We start from the raw sequence: 25,919 nt of genomic DNA, 5'->3' as shown, positions 1-25,919 counted from the left end.
GCAAATGAGCCTCAGTAACAAGCCTCTATCTGCCAATGAGCCTCAGTAACAAGCCTCTATCTGCCAATGAGCCTCAGTAACAAGCCTCTATCTGCCAATGAGCCTCAGTAACAAGCCTCTATCTGCCAATGAGCCTCAGTAACAAGCCTCTATCTGCCAATGAGCCTCAGTAACAAGCCTCTATCTGCCAATGAGCCTCAGTAACAAGCCCCTATCTGCAAATGAGCCTCAGTAACAAGCCTCTATCTGCAAATGAGCCTCAGTAACAAGCCTCTATCTGCAAATGAGCCTCAGTAACAAGCCCCTATCTGCAAATGAGCCTCAGTAACAAGCCTCTATCTGCCAATGAGCCTCAGTAACAAGCCTCTATCTGCAAATGAGCCTCAGTAACAAGCCTCTATCTGCAAATGAGCCTCAGTAACAAGCCTCTATCTGCCAATGAGCCTCAGTAACAAGCCTCTATCTGCCAATGAGCCTCAGTAACAAGCCTCTATCTGCCAATGAGCCTCAGTAACAAGCCTCTATCTGCCAATGAGCCTCAGTAACAAGCCTCTATCTGCCAATGAGCCTCAGTAACAAGCCTCTATCTGCCAATGAGCCTCAGTAACAAGCCTCTATCTGCCAATGAGCCTCAGTAACAAGCCTCTATCTGCCAATGAGCCTCAGTAACAAGCCTCTATCTGCAAATGAGCCTCAGTAACAAGCCCCTATCTGCCAATGATCATCTGGAGGAAACACACAGCTAACACTATTTTTCATGAAACAGATAATACAATTTTAAACAATTTTACAATTTACTTCTATTATCTGCTTCATTCTTTTAGTATCCTTAGTTGAAGCAGCAGCAATGCAGTACTGGGCTGGGAGCTAGCTAACACATTGGATGAGCCAATAACGAGGCATATATAAGCAGCCACCAATCTGCAGCTCCTGAGCCTACCTAGGTATCCTTTATCTGAATAAATTAACACCTTGTTTGCTGAAATCACTTTTCATTGTCCAAACACCACCCAACACTTGTCTTACTCGGAGGGGCCAGTTTTGACTTGCTACTGGAGTAGATAGGGCTAGCCACTGTTATTTTGTTTGTGTAGGTTGAGCTCTTGCAACCCATGATATTCACAAATGTTGTAAATTTCAGCTAAGGTAATATTAGTGCTGGCCTATGGTTAAAGGGACAGTGTACTGTAAAATAGCTTTCCTCATAATGTTTGTACAATGACTTGTTATACCAGCTGCAGAGTATAACAAATATGATAAATTGCATGTTTATGTTTATTTTTGTATATGAAATAACAATATCTGATTGAAACCACAGCCCAATGAAATAGGCTGAGCTTGCAATAAAATCAAACATAAATAGCTTCTCTATGTTTACTCAAAATCCTTCATATCTTTATCTCTCACTGTATACACAGGAGTGGGGAAAAAACTGCAATATTTTTTTTTACATAACTAATGTGCGGCAATATTTTCAACAAGAACAAGAAAGGGACATTAAACACTACAACATTGTATTCTTCTCCCTCTAATCTAGGGTGCCGCTATTATGGAACCACATTCCACCGCAGGAATCTGTGGGAGAGTTGCTGCACATGTGCATACTCGCATCAGCACTGACAGCTAAATTTCAACATGGCGGCAACCGTGACTAGAGGGAGGCGAAGAATAACCTCAATACTATGCTTATATAAAATGCTTTTAGTGTTTTATGTCCTTTACAAACTGAAATACAAATAGTGTTTGTGGCTGCTAGAATAGAAAACATATTTCTGTTTCTAGCTGCCTTAATAAATTACCCATCCTTAAGCAGCAAATAGAAGTGGCAAGAAAACACATTGTATGAACAGGTGGTGGGACGTGATGTAAAAATGTTCTACAGATTGTGCTTAAGCCGTGCACGCTCATGAGCGTACTTCAGTATGCTCTCAGGAGAAGGTGCTCATATTTTAACAAAGGAAACCATAAGAAAGAGGCAACATTTAAAATTTTAGAAAAATGGGAGTACGTTTTTTTTTTTTTAACTATGCTTTGTGTCATGAAAGTGTAAAGTGCCATAAAACATGTTGATATCTGTGCATATCCAAAAAGGGCTAATTAAAGGGACACTGTACCCAAATTATTTATTTCGTGATTCAGATAGAGCATGACATTTTAAGCAACTTTCTAATTTACTCCTATTATCAAATGTTCTTTATTCTCTTGGTATCTTTATTTGAAATGCAAACATGTAAGTTTAGATGCCGGCCCATTTTTGGTGAACAACAGGGGTTGTCTTTGCTGATTGGTGGATAAATTCATCCACCAATTAAAAAGTGCTGTCCAGAGTTCTGAACGAAGAAAAAAGCTTAGATGCCTTCTTTTTCAAATAAAGATATCAAGAGAACGAAGACAAATTGATAGTAAATTAGAAAGTTGCTTAGAATTGCATGCTCTATCTGAATCACGAAAGAAAAAATTTGGGTTCAGTGTCCCTTTAACAACATCTCCATTGTTTTGCTTCAGCAGAAATAATACCAAACAACAAATTAGTGACAGATATATATGGTGAAGCCTGTCATGCATCCTTTCAGTTTTCAGGACTGGTCTGGAAATGTCACATTACAAGAAATAAGGGGGGGAAGGTAAATAAATAATTTAATCTCAACGTGTTTACTGTCTCTTTAAAAACTTCTTCATGTCCTTAGAACGTTCCATACTGTCCTAATGCCGCAGCGTCTTAATGCCCTTAGGACGACATTGAATGTCATACCTTTTTTTCCCCTCATTTTTTTTTTAATGGGGAATCGGACTGGGGGGCATGACTAGCATTATAGGCAGTCCCTCATGATCCGATCCTGGCCTTGAAATCACGCGATCGCATTAACAACTGTGTGATTTCATTTTTTAAGCAATTATTTACAGTTAACCACTTGCCCCGTGCATGAAGGGGAAATCGCTGATTGCAACATTGTTTCAAAGTCAGCTACATGGAAGACATTCTGTGATTACTTTTCAAGACAAGTATTGCACAGCATCTCATGTATATTACATGCAGAATAGAATATGATTTTAGAGCATTTTTTAGGAGCATCTGCCCAATTTAGTATTTTAGTGGGTTTTTTTTTATTGTTAGTGCTGCCACTATTAACACAATGTTGCAAGTAACCAGACTGCATGAAAACCTGTGAAGTTAACCCCTTTCTGCCTTCAATTTCAGTTTAACAACTAGTTTTGAGCCATATGAAGTTAACCCTTTCATGCCTTCAGTTGTGTCTTACAATATTTTTTTTTTGTATCCATTACAGAAGAATTTCAAATTTCCTCAAATATCTGTGTGCCTTTGGCTGTTATTAACACTTTCTCTGCTTCTATAGGGGATGTAGTATATGCATGTGGAATATGTGTATTTGTATAGGGGCTGTATGATTTAAAGGGACATAAAACACAATTTTTTTGTTCACGATTTAGGTAACAGACATCCCAACCTGCAAAAACTCATTTCAGGGAGGTGGCTTCACCTGCTACTGCGCCGCCACAGCCCCCAGTTATATATTGGACACCTTGAAACCCTAAATAAGATAGAGACTTATCATTAAAGTAGCTTCCCTCTAAAGTCACATTAAAAAAAGTAGCTTTATTACACAACCACATACAACAAACCTATTTTCCAGTGATCGTACGCTTGTTGAATACTTAAATATTTTAGAATACAAAGATTTAACCCTTTCATGACTGTGTTATAAAGTCTACATCGGAACAACGTTCCTATGTAGACAAATTGAAATCACGCGATCGTGCAAACGATCACGAGATTTCAATTATGTGATCTGGTCCGGGGGGCGTCCCTATGACGCTAGGAAGGCCCTCCAGACCACGATCAAATCCTGCAAGCGCAGTTGGCTTCAGGACAACCGTTGGCTATGACGTTGTATTCAGTCATAACGGCTTTAAAACCCAGCGCCGGTGTGACGGAATACAACGGCATAACGGTGGGAAAAGGTTAATTACGTGCAGTAAATAAGATAGTATTTGTGTTTTATTTTATAAAAATCAGTGGGGGCTTTTTGGTTACCGATTCCTCCTGTATGTGTTTGTAAATTTTGTCCTGTCTCTTAGTCTTAGAAGTTTTATATTATTGTTTTATTTAAATGAACTGTATCCAAGGACAGCGCTGCAGAATATGATGGCTCTTCATAAATAAAGTATAATAATAATAATACTGATGCGTGCTTTGAGGGTTCTCTAACGTCCCAGCAACTAAAGGCATTCCTTAACCCTTTAAGGACACAGCTTTTAGTTTGCTCAATTGTTTTATGACGGAAAAATTCCGTCATATGTCCTTAAGAGGTTAAAGAAGCACTTTTCCAGATTTGGGTCACATTGGATCATAGTACTTGGAGTTTCAGGGAGATTGCGCTCCATTTGCTGACATCAGGGAGTCGCTATTACAATCAGGGAGACGAGAGTTGGGATGTCTGGGTAGAGCTTATAATTTTAAACAACTTTTCTATTTCCTTCTATTATCTCATTTGTTTTGTTCTATTGATATCTTTGTGGAAAATTATACCTACGGAGACTCAGGGGCTGCTGATTGGTGGCTGCACATATATGCTTCATGTTATTGGTTCACCCAGTGCATTAACTAGCTCCCAGTAATGCATTGCTGCTTCTTCAACAAAGAGGATGAAACAAATTAGATAATAGAAGTAAATTGGAAATTTGTTTAAAATTGTATTATCAAATGATGGGTTCCATGTCTCTTTAAGGATGGATTTAATAATTGTAGTTTATAGTTGCAATAGGATATAAAAGACGCTAAAATAAGAAATTACCATTCTCATATTTATATAACGTATATAATTTGTGTATAATTAGAATGAATTGTACAGCTCCTTGCATGAAATAAGTGACCCAAATCCCTAAATGACAAACTATGGGACTCATTACAGCTGAACAAAATCCCCGGCGCTTGTCAAATACTAAACACCCGATTGGTGGAAACAGAGTAGCCACGCCCCGCAGGTGCGTGCGGTGCCATGTTGTGGTTGTCAAGCCGCCGGGAACCGGAAGTAATACAGGGGGGGAAGTGTTAAAGCGTCGCCGGGTGACGATTTTTGGCTGCGCTGGTGCAGGGTGTAAGGATGGAAGTCACCAGGAGCAGTGAGTTGTCCGCGGGTGTTATTGGCACTGTATCTGTGTAGTGACGGGAGGCTGCTAATATGCTTTTATTCCGGGAGCTTTAGCTGTAGTGCACACATGGGGTAGTCTCCCAGCACAGGTGGCAGAGCAGGTTAAGCAGCCATTGTGTAGCATGTTGCAGGGTCTGTCCTCAAGCGCACTCCAGTTTTGACATGTCTGGCCGGTACTAATTGCAGTTTTAGGCATTCCAGTACCTGGCACATTATGTTAAGCATTATATGGAGTGAGGTTAACATGTTGAATTTAAAATGATTCATTAAGCATTGAAGGTTAATACATTTAGCGTCTCACATGTTCTCAGCAGCTGTTGAACTGTAACATGGCAGTTATCGTTACGGCTGAACGATCAGAGACCTTTTTACTTAAAGGGACAGTCAAGTCCAAAAAAAGTTATTGATTCAGATAGAGCATGCCATTTTAAACAACTTTCCAATTTACTTTTTTCACCAATTTTGCTTTGTTCTCTTGGTATTCTTAGTTGAAAGCTAAACTTAGGAAGGCTCATATGATAATTTCTAAGCCCTTGAAGGCCGCCTCTTATCACATGCTTTTTATAATTTGCTTTTCACAACAGGGGAGAGTTAGTTCATGTCAGCCATATAGCTATATAGATAACATTGTGCTCATGCATGTGGCAGACACTGCACTAATTGGCTAAAATGCAAGTCAATAGATAAGTCGTGTGATCAGGGGCTGTCAGCCATATAGATAACATTGTGCTCATGCTTGTGGTAGACACTGCACTAATTGGCTAAAATGCAAGTCATTAGATAAGTCATGTGATCAGGGGGCTGTCAGAAGATGCTTAGATACAAGGTAATTAAAGAGGTAAAGTATATTAATATAACCGTGTCGGTTATGCAAAACTGGGGAATGGGTAATAAAGGGATTATCTATCTCTTATAACAATTATATTGTAGACTGTCCCTTTTAATCTAGAGTGAAGTTCAAACCCAGCATCAATGAGAAACCCAACATCTTTCATTATAATTCAGATAGAACGTTCAGTTTGCAAAATCTTTACATTTTTAATTCTAATATCGTTTTCTTGGTATCCTTTGTTAAAGAAGCAGCAATGCACTACTGGGAGCTAGCTCAACTCCTCTGTAAGCCAAAGACAAGAGGCATATATGTGCTGCGACTAATTAGTAGTTGGCTCCTGAGCCTACCTAGGTATGCTTATCAACTAAGGATACCAAATGAATATAGCAAATTAAATAGAAGTAATTTGTTAAGTTGTTTAATATTTGTTGTCTGAATCATGAAAAAAAATGGGTTTCATGTCCCTGTAAAGTCGTTTTTTTTTTTTTCCCTGAGAAACTTGCATTAAATTCAAAGTTTTATCTTTATGGCAGTCAGGTATCACTGGGGTTAAAGGGATATGCAAGTCAGAATTAATCTGATGGTATGAACAGAACTCCACTTTTAAGAGGATTTTTCATTTACTTCTATTCTCAAATTTACTTTGTTCCGTTGGAATCCTGTGTTGCTGAGCATACTTAGGTAGGCGCATGAGTGTGCTTGTGATTTTGACGTTATACGGCAGCAGGATTTGCAACATTTATGACAGTTACACAATTTTGTAAATACTGTTTTATAGTGCACAGCAATAATTAATAAAACATTAAAAAAACATTACATGCACTGCTGCCGTATAATTTACACGCTCAATTTACAAGGTCTATTGGAAAGAGTTTTTCCCCCCTTAAAAATATAACTTTAAAACCCCCCCTCTGCGTACGATTTCCGAATCATAACTGTTTCATTTTGGTTTCCATATCACTTTAAAGGGACATAAAGGGTCCTAGAGGGGAATGTAGAGTATAATCACATCATTCACATACATAAAACTTCAGTGTTAATCTGTGAAAAGCGCTGTTGTCTCCTCTTCCCCTGTGCACTCGCATGTGTTCTGACTGTATACACTGCGCTTGCTGCCTATCCAGAGCTGGTACTATTGTAAAATGTAGTATTGGGTGTCTGGCGAGGATTACGGTAAAATCTTACATCAAACTCCAGCACTTAATTTAAAAGCTCTTATTTTCGTTTGGTCTGCCTTAGACACAGTTGGCAAAATGCTTCTAGTAAGCTATTGCTGTTTTAGAAATATTTGTTGCTGTGCTTGTGACCTTTTCAGACAGTCTGCGTTCAGCCGTGTGCTCCGCAGGTTATGCACGCAGTAAAACAACCACTGTCTTTACTAGAAGCATATTTACTTTTGCTATGTACGTGACTTGTGATTCATACGGCTGTATACCTTGTGTACTTGCAGTCACACATAAACTGTATAGGTTATATCTTTCAGTGTAATTGTGATAGCTTTTCTAATTGTGAAGCATTTTTTACGAAGACTTTGACACCAGGTAGGAATAGGTAGTTCATTGAAGGGACATGAAACCCAAATTTTTCTTTCATGATTCAGACAGAGCGTGCAATTTTAAACAACTTTCCAATTTACATCTATTGTTTAATTTGCTTCCTTTTCTTGTAATCCTTTGCTGAAAGTTTAATCTAGGCAACCTCAGGAGCAGCAGAGAACCTAGGTTCTAGCTGTTGATTGGTGGTTGCATATATGTATCGATTGTGATTGGCTCACCCATGTGTTCAGTTAGAAACCATTAGTGCATTGCTGCTCCTTCAACAAATGATACAAAGATAATTAAACAAATTAGATAATAGAAGTAAATTAGAAAGTTGTTTAAAATTGTTTCTCTATCTGAATCATGAAAGAAAAAAATGTTTCATGTCCCTTTAAGGGAGATAAAACAGTTTTTGATGATTCAGATAGAACATACATTTGTAAATAACTTTCCATTTTACTTCTATAATCAATTTTGCTTCATTCTCTTGGTGTCCTTTCTTGAAGAAGCATCAGTACAATACTTGGAGCTAGCCAAACACATTGGTAAGCCAATGAGAAGAGGCATACATGTGGAGTCACCAATCGGCAGCTTTCTCCCAACTCCTGAACCTACCTAGGTAATGCTTTTCAACAAAGGATATCAAGAGATGAAAGCAAATTATATAAAATAAGTAAATTGGGAAAGTTGTTTAAAATTACATCTGAGTCTTGAAAAAAAGTTTTCCGCTTTAGTGCATCATTTTAATGTTCATGTGGTTTTGTTCCTTTGCTAAAGGAGCATTAGTGATTTATTTCATTGTTGCATCTGGTTTGTTTTAAAAAGCAACAAAAACAAATTGAAAACCTGAAACAAATGAGTTTATTTGGGGTCACCAGTAGTGCTGTGGGTATCTTATCACGTGAGCTGTTGCTTTCTAGGGGTCAGTTTTAAAGAAGCACACAGCATTTTGTCCACTCTACTTAGCAGTGACAGAGCAAAGGTTTAAGGGAGGATATGACCTGTGTGTAGAAATGTTATTTATTTTTATCCTAAAAAAACAAAAACCTTCTAAGAATAACGTTGCTAGCTTAATCTTAATGTTCCTCTTAAAGGGACATATTAGCCAGACTTCAGAAGCTTAACTCTACTACATTCTGATTGTTGATCACTGTATTGGCTCATCAGTATCTGTCTTTGGCCATAGCTTATGGAAACTTTAGGCTGCACCACGGAGTTTAACATTATTTTATGGAGACTAAAACCTCACTTATTTTGTCAATATTCAAACTGATATTTAACAAATAAATATAAAATACTTCTGGATTGTATACTCGCAGGCTAATCTTTGCTTTCACTGTCTAGCATTTTAGTGTTATGTTTCTATCTTCCCCCTCCTACTAGACACATCACTTTATCGTCTTTCCTTGCGTATTATCCTAACACAACCAATAAACTGCTGCTACATATTCACTTTTTTTTTTTAACTTTCAGATTTTAAGGAAAATTTACAGAAAGTTTATCTAGCGATTGAAGAGGCAGACTTCTTGGCAATTGATGGAGAATTTTCAGGTCTGTGTGTTAATTTCTTAAGCTACTTTAATAAAATAAACTGTTTTTAGTCTTCTCCCTCCCATTGTCAGCATATGCAGGATAATCTAAATGTGATTGGTTCTCCTAGCCAGGCCCAGTCCCTCTCATCTATAGATCTCCAGTTGTCTCAGATATTGAGAACACTGGCGCATGAGTTTGTTACATTGTGTCCCTGGAGAAGACTTATGGAAAATCTGTTTTTGATTTGTTTATTTCTAAGGGCAAACTCAGTGATCGTACCAGTAATACTGATTATATGCAGGATAGGTTAATATGGGCAGCTTAGTCCTTATCACTCACTCTTCCTCTAACAATAAAAAAAAATACAAATTAGAATGAATACAAATAAAATAACTACACTTAAAAATGTAAAAAAAAAATAAAAAAAGTAAAAAAAATAATTAAAGTGATGGTAAACTCATTTACTTGACAATCACATATTTACATTGCTATTGTTATAATTGATCAAACCGCATTATCCGTTTTTTATATTATATGTATTTTTTGCTCAATTTTAATGTTTTTTAACCTTGCTGCTCCACATCTCTCCGCCTCGCTCCGCCCCTCTTATCTTAACACCATTATATCCTTTGTCCTCTCTCCACCCTCTCCTCATGTCATAATGTTCGCTCGTTCCCGATATTCTAATTTGTAACGCATTGGTTTGCATGACGTCTATGAAGTAAACATTGACTCGTGACATTCAATATTTACTTTTTTCATTGCGAACGAAAAATTGGTGTGTATACTCATCAATATAATTTGTATTCATTGGCTAAATGTATCAATTAGATTACTATGAACAATATGTTGAATGCATTACAGATATCTAACAAATTAATTATAAAAAACGGTTTAGTAAATAAATATTGTGTAATCAAGCAATTAAAACTCTATACTTGTAAGATGTACTTACTGGCACTGCTCCAAGTAAGGAATGTATCGTATACTAATAGTATACAATACAGGGCTTACTTTAGCGTGCCGTGTGTAAAATAACATAAGACGCATGCGTCAAATCGAACGTGCACACGCAAAATCTTCGACGGATTGATAGGATGTTGATTGGTTGTTACGATGGTAGAAAGTGCTCGTTAGGGCGCATGCGCAAAAAACTGTATTGCAGGAAGCCTGTCTAGCGACTGGATAGATCATTGGACACACAAAGGAAAAATTAATGTGACGTCATGGTGGGCTGGCAATTTTACGGAACAGATATAGCCATTTACTTACTATTTACTACTAAAGAATATATCATGTTTTAATTGAAATTTCGTGAGAAAATGTAATGCAATTAGACAATAATGAATAAAATATTCAGCCTATACTGAGTTTACCATCCCTTTTTAAACTTAGTTTTATGCAAGGGAACCATATTGTAGTCTAGTTCATTTTTTTTTTCTGGGAACAATAATGGCAAATTTAAGCTTTTAATACCAATATAAAAACAACCCAAACATTTCAAACTGCTTACGGTTGTCCTGGATGTGCATGTGTTTGTTTTTTTAGTAAATTTGTAGGTGATTTACATTTTGGAAGATAAAACATAATTATCAAAGGTTGTAGCAACTAGTGCATTGCCTGAGAGCAGTAGATGTAAAAGGTATATTGTACAGAGATATATCTAATGGCTAATGTGCCCTGAAAACCTAAATCTGTGTGTGATTAGTAATCTGTACTTTATAACTGATCGCTGCCTTCTGATTTCACTGCTTACCATGCTCCAGCCTGGTCACTGATTTGTTTAACCGTGTAATCTCGCACTGAGCATCCTGTAACATTTGTTAGTTCTGTCTGCCAAAGCTGCAGTATATGTAACCAATCTTGTGTATATTTAGTCAGGTTAATTTAATGTATATACTTAGTCGTGTCAGGTCTTCAACAATATAAATATTTGCCCCATTTTTATTTTAGGAATAAGTGATGGTCCATCTGTTAGCACTTTGACGAATGGTTTTGATACACCAGAAGAACGGTATTTGAAGTTGAAAAAGGTCAGTTTAACTAAATAAATATATTGTAAATTTGCCTGTTTTAAAAGGGATTTAAAGCTCCACAAAATGTTGTCATGCGTTTTGGATGCGTTCACTAATTTTGTGCAAAATTATTAATTCTGTTAAAATGAATGCTACTGGAAATTCACATTTGTGCACAGATTGCCCATGGACAAATCTTACAGCCTTTATAGTCTGACACACCCTAGAAGCATACAATCAAATCTTTCTTCTTCTTCTTCAAAAAACAGAACCATATAGTCTCCTACCCTTCCCAGTGCCAACACTGTAGATTTTGCTATTTTGTACGGACTCTGAAAAAGATCCAGTGGTATAAATCTGGTTGCATTTAGATGTGCTTGCCAAATTTGGTGTCATAAATAAAATAAAACTGAAAGACCTTTACAATAAATCCACTATGTAATCTAGACACAGTATATAAATGTACAAGCAGGTTGTACAGTGATATTTTGGTATTAAATTGCAAAGTTCAATAATTGGTTGGTATGAAAGGGACGTGAAATACAAATCTTTTCTTTCACGATTCAGATAGAGCAAAGGTAATTAAACAACTTTTCAGTCTTTTTTTTTTTGAATCAATTTTGCTTCGTTCTCTTGCTGCTCCTTTAAAAAAAAATATACCAATGCTCTACTGTGAGCTACCTGAACCCATTGGTTAGCCGATGGCAAGAGACATATGTGCAGCCACCAATCAGCAGCTAGCTCCTAAGCTTACCCAGGTATGCTTTTCAACAAAGGATAACAAAAGAAATAAGCAAATGAGATAATAGAAGTAAATTGGAAAGATTTTTTTTTTAAAGCCATGTTCTGACTCGTAAAGGAAAAATTGAGTTTCATGTAACTTTAAAATTAAGTTTTCATTCTTCAGGTAGAAATATTCTTTGATTATCAAATATACATTGTTTTATTATTCAAAGATAGAGAACAATGTAGGTTCAGTGATTAGTGGCTGCACTGGGTTCAGCTAGCTCCCAGTAGTGCATTGCTGCTTAGTCGGACATTTAACTGCTGGGTACGAATACAGTAATATGGTTACTACTCACAACCTATTTTCCTCCTGTAATTGCAGCTTTTTAAAGCCATTCTCTTATTTTAACCAATTACAGCAACCAGCTGTTAAAGATCTGTATCTTTAAACTGGGCGCCTGTAGCATCATGTGACTGAAGCATTGCGCTTTCATACAGCGTTGCATTTTGACAGCTATGCCTTGCCCTTTGGTTAAGTATACACAGCAGAAAGCAGAGGCTTTACATATTTGCAGTTTTTTTTGTACACAATTTAAAGGGACACTAAACCCAATTTTTTTTCCCCTCATGATACTGATACTGCATGCAATTTTAAGCAACTTTCTAGTTCACTCCTATTTTTTTTCTTTGTTCACTTGCATCTTTATTTAAAAAGCAGAAATGTGATGCATAGGAGCCGGCCCATTTTTGGTTGAGTACCTGGGTTATGCTTGCTTATTGGTGGGTAAATGTAAGCCTCCAATTAGAAAGCTCTATCCATGGTGCTGAACCTAAAATGGACTGGCTTTTAAAATGAAGCTAACAAGAGAACGAAGAAAAATTGATAAGAGTAAATTAGAAAGTTGCTTAAAATTGCTTCTCCATCTGAATCATGAAAGAAAAATTTTGGGTTCAGTGTCCCTTTAAAGTGACAGTCTACACTAAAATTGTTAGTTTATAAAGATAGCGCCTTTACTACCCATTCCCCAGCTTTGCACAACCAACATTGTTATATTAATATACTTTATAACATTTAAACCTCAATTTTTGCCAGTTTCTAAGCCACTACAGGCAGCCTCTTATCACATTCTTTTCACCACAGGAGACTGCTAGTTCATGTGGGCCATATAGATACTATTGTGATCACGCCCAAGGAGTTATTTAAGACAGTACCAATTGCAAGTCAATAGATAATAGTCATGTGATCAGGGGGCTGTCAGAAGATGCCTAAATACAACATAATCAGAGGTAAAAAGTTTAATATAACTGTTGGTTATGGAAAACTGGGGCTTATCTATCTTTTAAAACAATAACAATTCTAATGTAGACTGTCCCTTAAGTTACATAAATATTACCCCTCCCCCCTCAGGATAAAATATAGAGCAATGCAGCCTCTACAAAACAGTTCCTGTGCTGTATTCTAAACTTTAAACTGAGCAATAAGGCTTGTCAAGAAGACCATATCGCTGATCTGTGATTGTGCGCTGCTTCTGTCACAGGGTGTGATTAAACAAACTCCCAGATGGTGGCGCCCAGTGTGAAGATGCACAACTTCACTAACAAGTTGTAAACAGATAATAGAACTGCTTTATAGCGTTACAGGCACAAGAGGAAAAACAAACATGGTTAGTACCCAGTAATTTAAAGGGATAGTAAAGTCCAAATTAAACTTTCATGATTCACATAGGGCATGCAATTTTAAACAAATTTATAATTTACTTTTGATCAAATTTACTTTCTTGTTGTTGTTTTTTTAGTTGAAAGCTAAACCTAGCTAGGCTTATATGCTAATTTCTACACCCTTGAAGACCACCTCTGCATTTGACAGTTTTTCACACCTAGAGGGTGTTAGTTCATGTGTTTCATATAGATAACATTGTGCTCACACACGAAGTTATTTAAGAGTCAGCACTAATTGCATGAAATGCAAGTCTGTCAAAAGATCTGAGATAAGGAGGTAGTCAGCAGAGGCTTAGAAGGTAATTAGAGGTAAAAAGTAAATTTCTATAATAGTGTTGGTTATGCGAAACTGGGGAATGGTAAAGTAATTATCTATTTAAATAACATTTTGGGGGTTTACTATCCCTTTAATGTCCCTTTAACTGTGTTTTACCATTTTTGCTGCGGTTAAACCCGGACCGTTTTGTGCACTATAGCGTGCATAAGACAGAGTATTTTCTTTTAACATTTCATGTCCCTTTATCATTTACTGTGATGGCTCGAAAGCTCTACCTGTGAGTCACGTGTAAGCTCACCTATTTCACAAGCTGTATGAACAGGGAAACATTTCTAAAGATACCCAGTGATGGTACGATTCTGTATAGAAACTTGTTAGAGAGATAAAACCCTAAGACTTCATCATGATTCAGATAGAGCACTGGTTTACAAACCTGTCCCCAGGACTCCCTAACAGGCCACATTCTGAGGCTATCTGAACTGGAGCACAGGTGAAATAATCAGCTGATTAGTAAACGGTTATTTTACCTGCTCCTACCCAAGGTAATCCTGAAAACCTGGCCTGTTGGGGAGGCCTGAGGACAGGTTTGAAAACCAGTGAGCATACAATTTTAAACAACTTTCCTATTTACTTCTATTTTATTCTAGTTTTATTTTCATTTGTTGAAAAGCATGAAGGTAAGCTCAGGAGTGTACACATGTTTCCTGTCATGTAGTGCTCCAGACATGTGCATGCTAGATCTCTTCTACAAAGAACAAGAGAACAAAGCAAATTTGATATAAGTATATTGGAAACTTTTTCTAAATAGTATTTTCTATATGAATCGTAAGAATTTGGGGGGTTTATGTCCCTTTAAGCATTCTAGAGGGTTAATTCCTACTTTGGATATGGTCTAATCTTAAATTTGAGTGTTAAAAACATTTCTTTTCCTTTTGCAGCACTCAATGGACTTTTTACTATTTCAGTTTGGTCTATGCACTTTTAAATTTGATATCACAGAATCAAAGTGAGTATATCCTGGTATGTTTAAGGTTAATGACACTCTTTTTACAATTACTAATAATGTCCCTTTCTGTTTTGCAGGTACTTAATGAAATGCTTCAATTTTTATATTTTCCCAAAGCCTTTCAACAGAAATTCCCCAGATAAGAAGTTTGTTTGTCAGGTACTTAATCCACTGCACGTGGCAGCTTAGTTTGCTGCTTTTTGTGGTTTCTGCTAGTGATATTTTAATACATTCATGTTTATCTGTGCAAATCAACCTCTTTGTTTTGCACTTTCACACACAGATAAATCCGGTGCCGTAAGTATCAAAAACAAACCAATAAATGCGCAAGCAAAATATCTACACCTCACAGCATTACTAAAGCTCCGTTCTAAAAAACTGCTATTGGGTCGTAACATCTGTATTTTGCAGTTCAGGGACACAACCATTGTAAAGTCTATTGAGTAGGTTTATCTCATTTGCTGTTGCAGGGACCGATCTAAACTCCTGCACTGATCTGTTGCTGTATAGCATGTAGCAGGGTCAGTGTTTCTGTTCTGCAGGATATTGTATGTAGCTACTTCTGAGTTAAACTTTTCATGTCCCCTTGAATATCAGTTTGTCCAACAGACTCCTGGCAAAAGGAGGATTTTTTTTTTTAATTTAATGGACGTATTGAAATCTGCTACAGAGGCACTTGTCTGTACTCAAGAAAACAGATCATTGTTCAGTTTCTTTATCTTACTGATACGGCTGCATTTTTCTTTAACATGTATTTCTAATATTTTTTTTTTTTTCCCCTCCAGAGCTCAAGTATAGACTTTCTAGCTAACCAGGGTTTTGATTTTAATAAAGTTTTTCGTAATGGTAAGTTTATTTTTTTAATAATAAAGTATCAATGTTCTGTGCTTTAAGTCGGTACAAATAAAGATTTGTCTCATCAGGAATTCCGTATTTAAATCAAGAAGAGGAAAGACAGCTACGAGATCAGTATGAAGACAAACGATCTCAGTCAAATGGAGCAAGCACAATGTCCTATGTGTCTCCTAATGCACCAAAAACTCCCGTTAACGTTCCTGATGAGCAAAAAGGTTTTATTGAGAAAATGGTGTAAGTTATAATCCACTTTTTTTACCCAACAGATAACTCTAGGGCAGCCTCAGAACCACTAATTAGGGAATAGCATAATCAATAAATATATAATAAAGACAATGGAAAAGCACTTAGTTTGAATTTCAAATGAGTAGTAGATTGTTCTTTTGTCAAAAAATAAATTTATTTTTCTTCTGCATCATGTGACGGCAATCAGCCAATCAAATGCATATATCCACGTTTGAGGAGTTGGTGCCTTATAAAGTGGGCATACAAAAAGATTGTGCATATTTAGATAATAGAAATGAATTAGAAAGTTGTTTAAAATTGTGTGCTCTAAATCATGAATGTTAAATGTTTCACTTGACTGTCATGCCAGTCATCAGTTCTAACCTGACATTACCGGTGAAATCAATTAGATAATTGTTGATCTTGCACAGCTGATTAAAAGGTTAATTTATGCTCCTTTTACTAAAATGTATTAACAGTAATTACTTGTTTGGTGAAATTATTTTGTTTTTAAGTTAGCTTAAAGAAAAACTGTACCCAAATTTTTTTAAGCAACTTTCTAATTTACTCCTATTTATCTCCATTCTCTTGCTATCTTTATTTGAAAAGCAAGAATGTAATTTTAGAAGCAGCCCATTTTTGGTTCACAACCTGGGTTGTCCTTGTTGATTGGACAGCACCAATAAAATAAACAAACGCCGTCCAGGGTACTAAACCAAAAATTGTCTGGCTCCTTAGCTTAGATGCCTTTTTTTTCAAATAAAGATTGCAAGAGAACAAAGAAAATTGATAATAGGAGTAAATTAAGAAAGTGGCTTAAAATTGCTTGCTCTATCTGAATAATGGAAGAATTTTTTAATTTTTTTGGGGGTTTTAGTATCCCTTTAAATGTTTAATTCAGAATACTGTTCACTTTACCTAAAACGGTAGTGCTTTGAGGGACATATAATCTACATATTTAGCAGAAGCTAACCAATCATTTCTCTAAATGCAAAATGTTTAAATGATGTATCGAAATGTTAGTGATTAAATTTGTGTATAAATATTTATAATCATTAAAGGGATAGGAAAGTCAAATGAAACGTGCATGATTCAAATAGAGCATGTCATTTTAAGACTACTTTTAAATTCACTTATATTTTCAAATGTGCTTCATTCTCTTGGTATCCCTTGTTGAGAGAGAATACTCATATCCTACACTAGTGGGCTCTAGATGCTGATTGGTGCCTGCACACATTTGTCTTTTGTGATTGGCTAACTAGATGTGTTCAGCTAGCTGCCAGTAGTGCAATGCTGTTCCTTCAGCAACGTATAAGAATAAAGCAAATTTGCTAAGAAGAAAATTGGAAAAATGTTTAAAATGGTTTATTTCCAAATCATGAAATAAAATTTGTATTAGCTTTGAATCTGAAATGAGCAGCAGAATATTTTCTGGCAGATTGCGTTTTTGTTTGTCTAATGTTTACTGTATTTAATGACTATTTGCCATCACTTTGTTTAAACAGAAATAGAGCCTTTTGGTTTTTCTAATTCACAATGATTAAAAAAAGTTCAGTTTTGCTCCCAAATGCATGGGGGGGGGGTCCCCTTTGTTCAGAAAGAGAAGATATGCATGGCTTTGATTTTTTTTTTGATAATTAGGCCGCTAATTGCAGTTGAGCCTAACACTTTTGACATTCCTGGTAGTGATGGTCTTAATTATTTAGCTTGTAGGTTATTTTTTCTGTACTATAGATATTACCCTCCTGTCTAATCCCTCCGAAACAGCTCTTCTCCCCCCCCCCCCCATTGTAGTGTAGATTCCTCCCCCTCCAAGATCACTTTTTTTTTTTTCTGTAGTGTAGGGCTCCGCCTCTCTTCCTACTACCTCGACACAAACGAATGATTGTTGCAGAGAGAGACAGTGTCGCACTCTGTAACTATCGCTGATCTGGCGTCTTATATTAAGGGAGCATGTTCAGATGCCTTCTGTGCCCAACTGCAGCCTCAGCTTTCTAAGCTGACAGTTGGGACCACATTTGCCTCTGCTGGAAGTGGATACGTCAAAGTATGCTGGGCATTGTATCTACATCCATTTGGTGCAATGGGTTAATGTCTCTTTTTAAACAGTCAACATTGAATAGATCATTATGCCTAGTCTTTAATTTAAAGGTAAGATTAGCCAGATAATATGCAGATGTGTATGCGTTCTTGCAAAACTACTGCCATATAGTGCTCTAGACATGTGCACCCCCCTGAGTTTTATTGCCATATAGTGCTCTAGACATGTGCATGCCCCTGAGTTTACTGCCATATAGTGCTCTAGACATGTGCACGCCCCTGAGTTTACTGCCTTATAGTACTGCCTTATAGTGCTCTAGACATGTGCATGCCCCTGAGTTTACTGCCATATAGTGCTCTAGACATGTGCATGCCCCTGAGTTTACTGCCATATAGTGCTCTAGACATGTGTACGCCCCTGAGTTTACTGCCTTATAGTACTGCCTTATAGTGCTCTAGACATGTGCATGCCCCTGAGTTTACTGCCATATAGTGCTCTAGACATGTGCATGCCCCTGAGTTTACTGCCATATAGTGCTCTAGACCTGTGCACACCCCTGAGTTTACTGCCTTATAGTGCTCTAGACATGTGCACGCCCCTGAGTTTACTGCCATATAGTGCTCTAGACATGTGCAAGCCCCTGAGTTTACTGCCTTATAGTACTGCCATATAGTGCTCTAGACATGTCCACGCCCCTGAGTTTACTGCCTTATAGTACTGCCATATAGTGCTCTAGACATGTGTACGCCCCTGAGTTTACTGCCTTATAGTACTGCCATATAGTGCTCTAGACATGTGTACGCCCCTGAGTTTACTGCCTTATAGTACTGCCATATAGTGCTCTAGACATGTGCACGCCCCTGAGTTTACTGCCATATAGTGCTCTAGACATGTGCACGCCCCTGAGTTTACTGCCTTATAGTACTGCCATATAGTGCTCTAGACATGTGCACGCCCCTGAGTATACTGCCTTATAGTACTGCCATATAGTGCTCTAGACATGTGCACGCCCCTGAGTTTACTGCCTTATAGTACTGCCATATAGTGCTCTAGACATGTGCACGCCCCTGAGTTTACTGCCTTATAGTACTGCCATATAGTGCTCTAGACATGTGTACGCCCCTGAGTTTACTGCCATATAGTGCTCTAGACATGTGTACGCCCCTGAGTTTACTGCCTTATAGTACTGCCATATAGTGCTCTAGACATGTGCATGCCCCTGAGTTTACTGCCTTATAGTGCTCTAGGCATGTGCACGCCCCTGAGTTTACTGCCTTATAGTGCTCTAGGCATGTGCACGCCCCTGAGTTTACTGCCATATAGTGCTCTAGACATGTGCACGCCCCTGAGTTTACTGCCATATAGTGCTCTAGACATGTGCACGCCCCTGAGTTTACTGCCATATAGTGCTCTAGACATGTGCACGCCCCTGAGTTTACTGCCATATAGTGCTCTAGACATGTGCACGCCCCTGAGTTTACTGCCATATAGTGCTCTAGACATGTGCACGCCCCTGAGTTTACTGCCTTATAGTACTGCCATATAGTGCTCTAGACATGTGTACGCCCCTGAGTTTACGTCCCTGCTTTTCAACAAAATATACTAGAATGAAGAAAATGTGATAATAGAAGTAAATAAGAAAATTGCATGATCATTCTGAATTATGGATGAAAAGTCTTGGTTTCATGTCCCTTTATAGCTATGCGGTTTGTTATGGAGTTTATAGGGACATGAAACCATTTTTTCTTTCACGATTCAGAGAATACAATTTTAAACAACTTTCTGATTTAATTCGATTATCTAATTTGCTTAATTCTCTTGGCATCCTTTGTTGAAAAGCATATCTAGATTGGCTCAGGTGCTTAGAGCTATCTGCTGATTGGTGGCTGAACTTGTATGCCCATTTTCATTGGCTTACAAAAGTTTTCAGCTAGCTCCCAGGAGTGCATTGTTGCTGCTTCAATAAAAGATACCAAGAGAATGAAGCAAATTTTTTAACAGAAGTAAATTGGAAAGTTGTTTAAAAATGTATAATCTGAATACTGTAACGAAAAACATTTTGCGTTTCATGTCACTTTTTCAAGACAATTTTATGAATTGTGTTTGGAGTATTAACTCCTTCAGCAAAATGAAATATTTGTAGTGGGATTATATTTAATTCGGTAAATTTGTTACAATCTTGTCATTGGTATTTTACTCTTTTTCCAGAGAAAAAGTAGAAGAGTTTTTAAAAGAAGAAAGAAAAAGTTTGGAAATGGAACCTTGCACCGGGTTTGTACCTCATTGTGTCACTATTCTACTGCTTTATTGTCTATAGAAGGAAATGTGTTTTATGCAGAGGGAACTCTATTGGCTGATATGAAAGTATGATTTCCTGGGGTGCCACGTGCTGAGTGCTCACCTTGGCCTCTGTTTAACCCTTTTGAGTTAAACAAACTCAGGGCTGATAGCATTTCAGATAAATAGCAGTTTAATTTTTGCTTTAATTATGAATGTATTTACGTATGAAAATATATATATTTTTTCCCCTTAGATATCAGCGGAAACTTATTTATCAGACATTGAACTGGAAGTAAGTTGTATAACTACTTTGCTTAATATTTCTTTGTATAATGTTCTCATGTTAGTCTGTTCTATATAAACTTAGAATGTGATTGTTTATACAGGTGAAACTCAAAAAAATTAGAATATCGTGCAAAAGTTCATTTATTTCACTAATGCAACTTAAAAGGTGAAACTAATATGAGACTCATTACATGTAACGCAAGATAGTTCAAGCTGTGATTTGTCATAATTGTGATGATTATGGCTTACAGCTCATGAAAACCCCCAAATCCACAATCTCAGAAAATTAGAATATTGTGAAAAGCTGCAATATTCTACGCTCAAAGTGTCCCTCTCTAATCAGCTAATTAAGCCATAACACCTGCAAAGGGTTCCTGAGCCTTTAAATGGTCTCTGTCTGGTTCAGTAGGAATCACAATCATGGGAAAGACTGCTGACCTGAGAGTTGTGCAGAAAACCATCATTGACACCCTCTATAAGGAGGGAAAGCCTCAAAAGGTAATTGCAAAAGAAGCTGGATGTTCCCAAAGTGCTGTATCAAAGCACATTAATAGAAAGTTATGTGGAAGGGAAAAGTGTGGAAGAAAAAGGTGCGCAAGCAGCAGGGATGACCGCAGCCTGGAGAGGATTGTCAGGAAAAGGCCTTTCAAAAGTGTTGGGGACTTTCACAAGAGCCACCACACACAGACTGATCCTAGACATGTGCTTCAAATGTGGTATTCCTCTTGTCAAGCCACTCCTGAACAACAAACAACGTCAGAAGCGTCTTTCCTGGGCTAAAGAAAAACAGACCTGGTCTCTTGCTCAGTGGTCCAAAGTCCTCTTTTCTGATGAGAGCAAATTTTGCATCTCATTTGGAAACCAAGGACCCAGAGTATGGAGGAAGAATGGAGAGGCACACCTGCAAGATGCTTGAAGTTCAGTGTGAAGTTTCCACAGTCTGTGTGTTGATTTGGGGAGCCATGTCATCTGCTGGTGTTGGTCCACTGTGCTTCATTAAGTCCAGGGTCAACGCAGCTGTCTACCAGGAGATTTTGGAGCACTTGATGCTTCCTTCCGCAGATGAGCTCTATGGGGATGCTGACTTCATTTTCCAGCAGGACTTGGCACCTGCCCACACTGCCAAAAGCACCAAAACCTGGTTCAATGACCGTGGGATTACTGTGCTTGATTGGCCAGCAAACTCACCTGACCTGAACCCCATAGAGAATCTATGGGGCATTGCCAAGAGAAAGATGAGATGAGACCGAACAATGCTGAAGGCCGCTATTGAAACATCCTGGTCTTCCATAACACCTCAGCAGTGCCACAGGCTGATAGCTTCCATGTCACGCCGCATTGAGGCAGTAATTGCTGCAAAAGGGGCCCAAACAATTGACAAATCACGGCTTGAACTATCTTGCTTTGCATGTAATGAGTCTATCTCATATATTAGTTTCACCTTTTTAAGTTGCATTAGTGAAATAAATGAACTTTTGCACGAAATTCTAATTTTTCGAGTTTCACCTGTATGTAGTTAGTTTTTTAAATGGGACAGTAAATGCCTTGTAATTAGGGCTCAAACTAACTATTACTGGTCTTTTTTATAAGATTATCTGATTTTATTCGATTAATCATATTTTTCCCCCTATATTTAAAAGGAAATCCACAAACTTATCAACTTCAGACAAACTTTATATTCACACAACTGTTTGCTTATTTTTAAGCAGCAGGACACATTTTTATAATTCAGCAAAACCATTAACTATTTGGTGCATTCATTTGGATTTTCATTTACAAAATTAAAATCCCATTTTTTTTTTTTTGTGACAAATTTATTTGTCCAAAAACTAATGCACATCTCTATTTGAAATGGTTTATTTTCCAGTGCTAAGTTGCATGAAAAAGGAGAAAATGTGAGTGAAATTATATTGCTAAACATTTTATATGAAAATCAATGTGTTTACTTCCCTTTAACAGTTTAAATAACAAAATGTGTTTTCCCTCTACTGCTACATTGCACAATATCTCCAACTATGCTACAATCCTGACGTCTAAACTCTGGCCGCGGCGTAATATGTTGGAGCTTTATAAATAAACAATAATTCACATGTGCTGACGTTCTTATTCACTTTACTCCCTTCTCACCAGATATCCACGAGGCATTCATGTAGAGACGCTGGAGTCAGAGAAGGTAAATGATTTTGGTTTTCAGTGTTGACTTAGAAGTTCAGGCAGCTCTGAGTCAGCTAGAATGAAGCAAAACACAATGATGCAGTGTAGAAAACTCCTCTGAGCGGTTGACCTTTTTAAAAGCCAGGAAAGAGCCAAGTCAATAAAGTTTACATTTTGGCTCATAACTTTTTGGATTATTCTACATTTATGTACATGATTAAATACAAACGCTATTGGTTCCTCTTAGAGTACAGCTTGTTGTCCATATTCTTTCTTGCTCTTAAAGTTGAATTGACCACTCCTGGCTGAGAGTAATGTGTTTAATAAAATCCCGTTCAGATGTCCTGTGAGAAAAGGAGTATTGTAAACATTTTAATAGCTCTTGCTATACGATTACTGTAAGAAGTCTTCCTGCTGTTTTTAAGGTGCCGGTTTCATATCTGACATTTCCATGGCAAGATTTACACTTAATCTGCACACACAACTTGTGATTTCAAAGCTTTGCAACTTCAGTGATGCTGTGCCACTGTTTGAGCGATGCTTCAGTCTTTGCTTTGGATATTGGGCTTTTCCCTCTGTTGTAATCTGTTTGCCAAGCAGGGATTTACTGGCTGATCAGCATTATTTTTGTCATTTGATAGTGATCAGTTTCTTGAAAAATAACAAAGAATAGTATGTAGGGATTATACTTGAACTCAAAACTGCTCTATCTGCAGAAAGTAACCTGAATGAAAAGCCGAAGAAATTGTATTAACAAATATAGAAAATATTATTTTTATAATAAAATATTTATACAAGATTCAGAGATACTGTGTTCATAAAAATGTTAAAGGGACTTTATACACTAATTAAATGATAGGTAGAATAGTGCATTCAAACAAAAGATTAGTCTTAAATACATCTACGTGTTCTCAGTTTCATTAGCTTTTTCAATATTGACAAAAAAGTGATTATATTTTAGTGTCTATGAAACAGTGGGGGCTGCCATGTTGTAACTTAGGTTACCTTCTCTGCTATGGCAAATTAGAGACAGTTATAAATAGGTCACTAGAGTGTGCAGCCAATGGCTTTGTGAAATAGAACATTTTGTATATATGTGTATTTTTTTAATATATAAATTGCCTTCTGTTTAATGTCCTTTTACAGCAAAGAGCTATTTTACTTTGTTCAATTGTTGCAGGGTACTAGATGATGAATCTGTGCCATAAAACACATGTAAATATTTATTTCTTTGTGCGCCAGTGTCTTGGCCTTTTTTGCTGAATTGCTTAGTGGCATATGCTGGGAAGTAAACGTTGAACATTTGTTCTATGTACACAATACGCCTACAATGTTTGACAAAGACGTTGAATACAAGCTCCTTTTTTCTGCAACAATGTCTGATGGAGAGGCTTGTGTGATTATACAATATGGATATGCACTCCTCTTTGGTTAGAACCGCTGCCTTCCAACAGTCTTTCCCAAAGGCTGTTAAATCGATATAGGTTGTTGTAGGAGGCGCTGATTCATAAGGAATTCCAAGAAATTTCACTGTATATACTCCACTGTTTCTTCAAGAAATGTTTGTCTGTTGGAAAATATCACATCGGCGTAGTGCTTCTAAACACCCTGTAAACAAGTGTAAAATACTCACAGAATAGTATTGGTTAAGCGGCTCCACAGCGGTCAGGAACAAGGATACAAACTTCTTTTTAAAAAAAAAATATTTCAGTCTGCTTTTCTCACTCTATTTTTTTTTTTTATAACTTGTGCATAGCCAGCACTTATCTGGAGTCTTATTCTTAAACGCACTGATATTGCTTTAAATGAGATGCGCCACCTTAATGGGAAATGCTGTTGATAGAATATGGGCTTAAATCATCAACAATTTTTTTTATATGTATTTAAATTAACTATCTATTTTTTTTATTTTTTTTTATTCCTACACATTTTTTTTCTTTTGGGACATATTTGAAATTTCCAAATGTTGAGGATAACCACTTCGCACTGCATTTGGGATTTTTTTTACTATCTAGCAACTTATTTTTTTGGTGCCAATCCCCACACTGGGGATCACTTAACTTCTATTGGAAGTTTTTCTTCATTTCAGATCACTTTTTTTATTATTGCTTAAATCACGGTTACATAATTATTTTTTCTTCTTAAGAATATGTATTTACCAAATGCTGATGCATATTGACTTGCTGCAAGAACTACAATTAATGCTAAACATTTTTTTATTGTAGAAAGAGAGGTATATTGTGATCAGCAAGGTGGACGAAGATGAACGGAAGAAGATTGAGCAGTTAAAACAAGAAAAAGAGCAGGTAATTATCACTGTGTATAGAACTTGATATCTACCATAAACTAGTAATAGTACCATGTGTATCTCTAGATGTTTGGTAATAGTACCAGTCATTTTTTTTATTTTTGTTGTTGCATTTGTAACACAGAACATACGTTGTCTCTTAATCTTGAACTGTAAGGGCTATAGGGCCCTGCTTGTGAGCTTACATTTGTCTAAAGAAGTTTGCAGACGTCCATGTTGCACTGCTGTTTGCGTAGCACGCTAGAACATTTTTGCACCTTTAGGTCTGTTTGGCACCTCTGTTCTAAGGAGTTTGTCTTTATGCGGTATGGGTGCCAGTAGTAAGTTATGCACCCTAACCCCCCCCCCTTGCATTAAGGTAAACTTATTGGTATATTAACATTCGGTAACTGTAGGCTCTGTGTCTGAAATCCTGCAATAATCGCTCAGTGACATTACATATAGATCTTGGATACTGCACTACTCTAGCATCTCTGGGCAGTGATAACATTTCTCAGTTTCAGGGAAAGCGGGCAAAGTAACGTACAAGTATTTTATTTCTCTGTAATATTGGTCCTTTTTGTAAAAATGTAATGTCCTTTAAAAACCAGAAAGTGTTTCATTTGTAGTAACATGTTGTGGATGCTTGGAGTTTAGTTACAAATATTTGCCTATTCTAATGGTATGAGATGGTTCAGATTCATCGGCCTACAGTGCTACAAATAGACACAAATTCTTACTGTAGTTTGTCTTTCTGTTGTAGGAAGAGTTAAACGATGCTGTGGGATTTTCTCGAATCATTCACGCAATCTCAACCTCTGTAAGTTTCCTTTTTGTCCTTCCCAACTGCTGTATTTAAATTGTAAATGAAATATTTTTTATAGCTTATTTATACTTTAATATTTTCCTTAATTATCTGCGTTTTATCACTGGAAGGGACAGTGAGCTTTGAAACACCTAAACATATTCCAGGCC

At 37.0% G+C, this 25,919-nt stretch overlaps 1 protein-coding gene across 1 annotated transcript in view; it reads left to right on the top strand.

Annotated features, from left to right (window-relative positions):
- Positions 1–5,046: 5,046 nt before the first annotated feature.
- The window catches only part of PARN (poly(A)-specific ribonuclease), a 250,366-nt gene continuing 229,493 nt past the window's right edge, over positions 5,047–25,919 (top strand). Inside the window, exons 1-12 of the mRNA XM_053694700.1 lie at positions 5,047–5,142; positions 9,015–9,092; positions 11,028–11,107; positions 14,750–14,817; positions 14,895–14,976; positions 15,603–15,663; positions 15,741–15,906; positions 20,147–20,209; positions 20,472–20,510; positions 22,634–22,676; positions 24,883–24,963; positions 25,708–25,764. Of these exons, the coding sequence (XP_053550675.1) occupies positions 5,124–5,142; positions 9,015–9,092; positions 11,028–11,107; positions 14,750–14,817; positions 14,895–14,976; positions 15,603–15,663; positions 15,741–15,906; positions 20,147–20,209; positions 20,472–20,510; positions 22,634–22,676; positions 24,883–24,963; positions 25,708–25,764 (837 nt within the window). The 5' untranslated portion in view covers positions 5,047–5,123. The remainder of the gene's footprint in view (positions 5,143–9,014; positions 9,093–11,027; positions 11,108–14,749; positions 14,818–14,894; positions 14,977–15,602; positions 15,664–15,740; positions 15,907–20,146; positions 20,210–20,471; positions 20,511–22,633; positions 22,677–24,882; positions 24,964–25,707; positions 25,765–25,919) is intronic.

This window comes from Bombina bombina, chromosome 11, assembly GCF_027579735.1.
Source record: "Bombina bombina isolate aBomBom1 chromosome 11, aBomBom1.pri, whole genome shotgun sequence".
NCBI lineage: Eukaryota > Metazoa > Chordata > Amphibia > Anura > Bombinatoridae > Bombina > Bombina bombina.
This window is presented reverse-complemented; position numbering and strand designations above follow the sequence as displayed.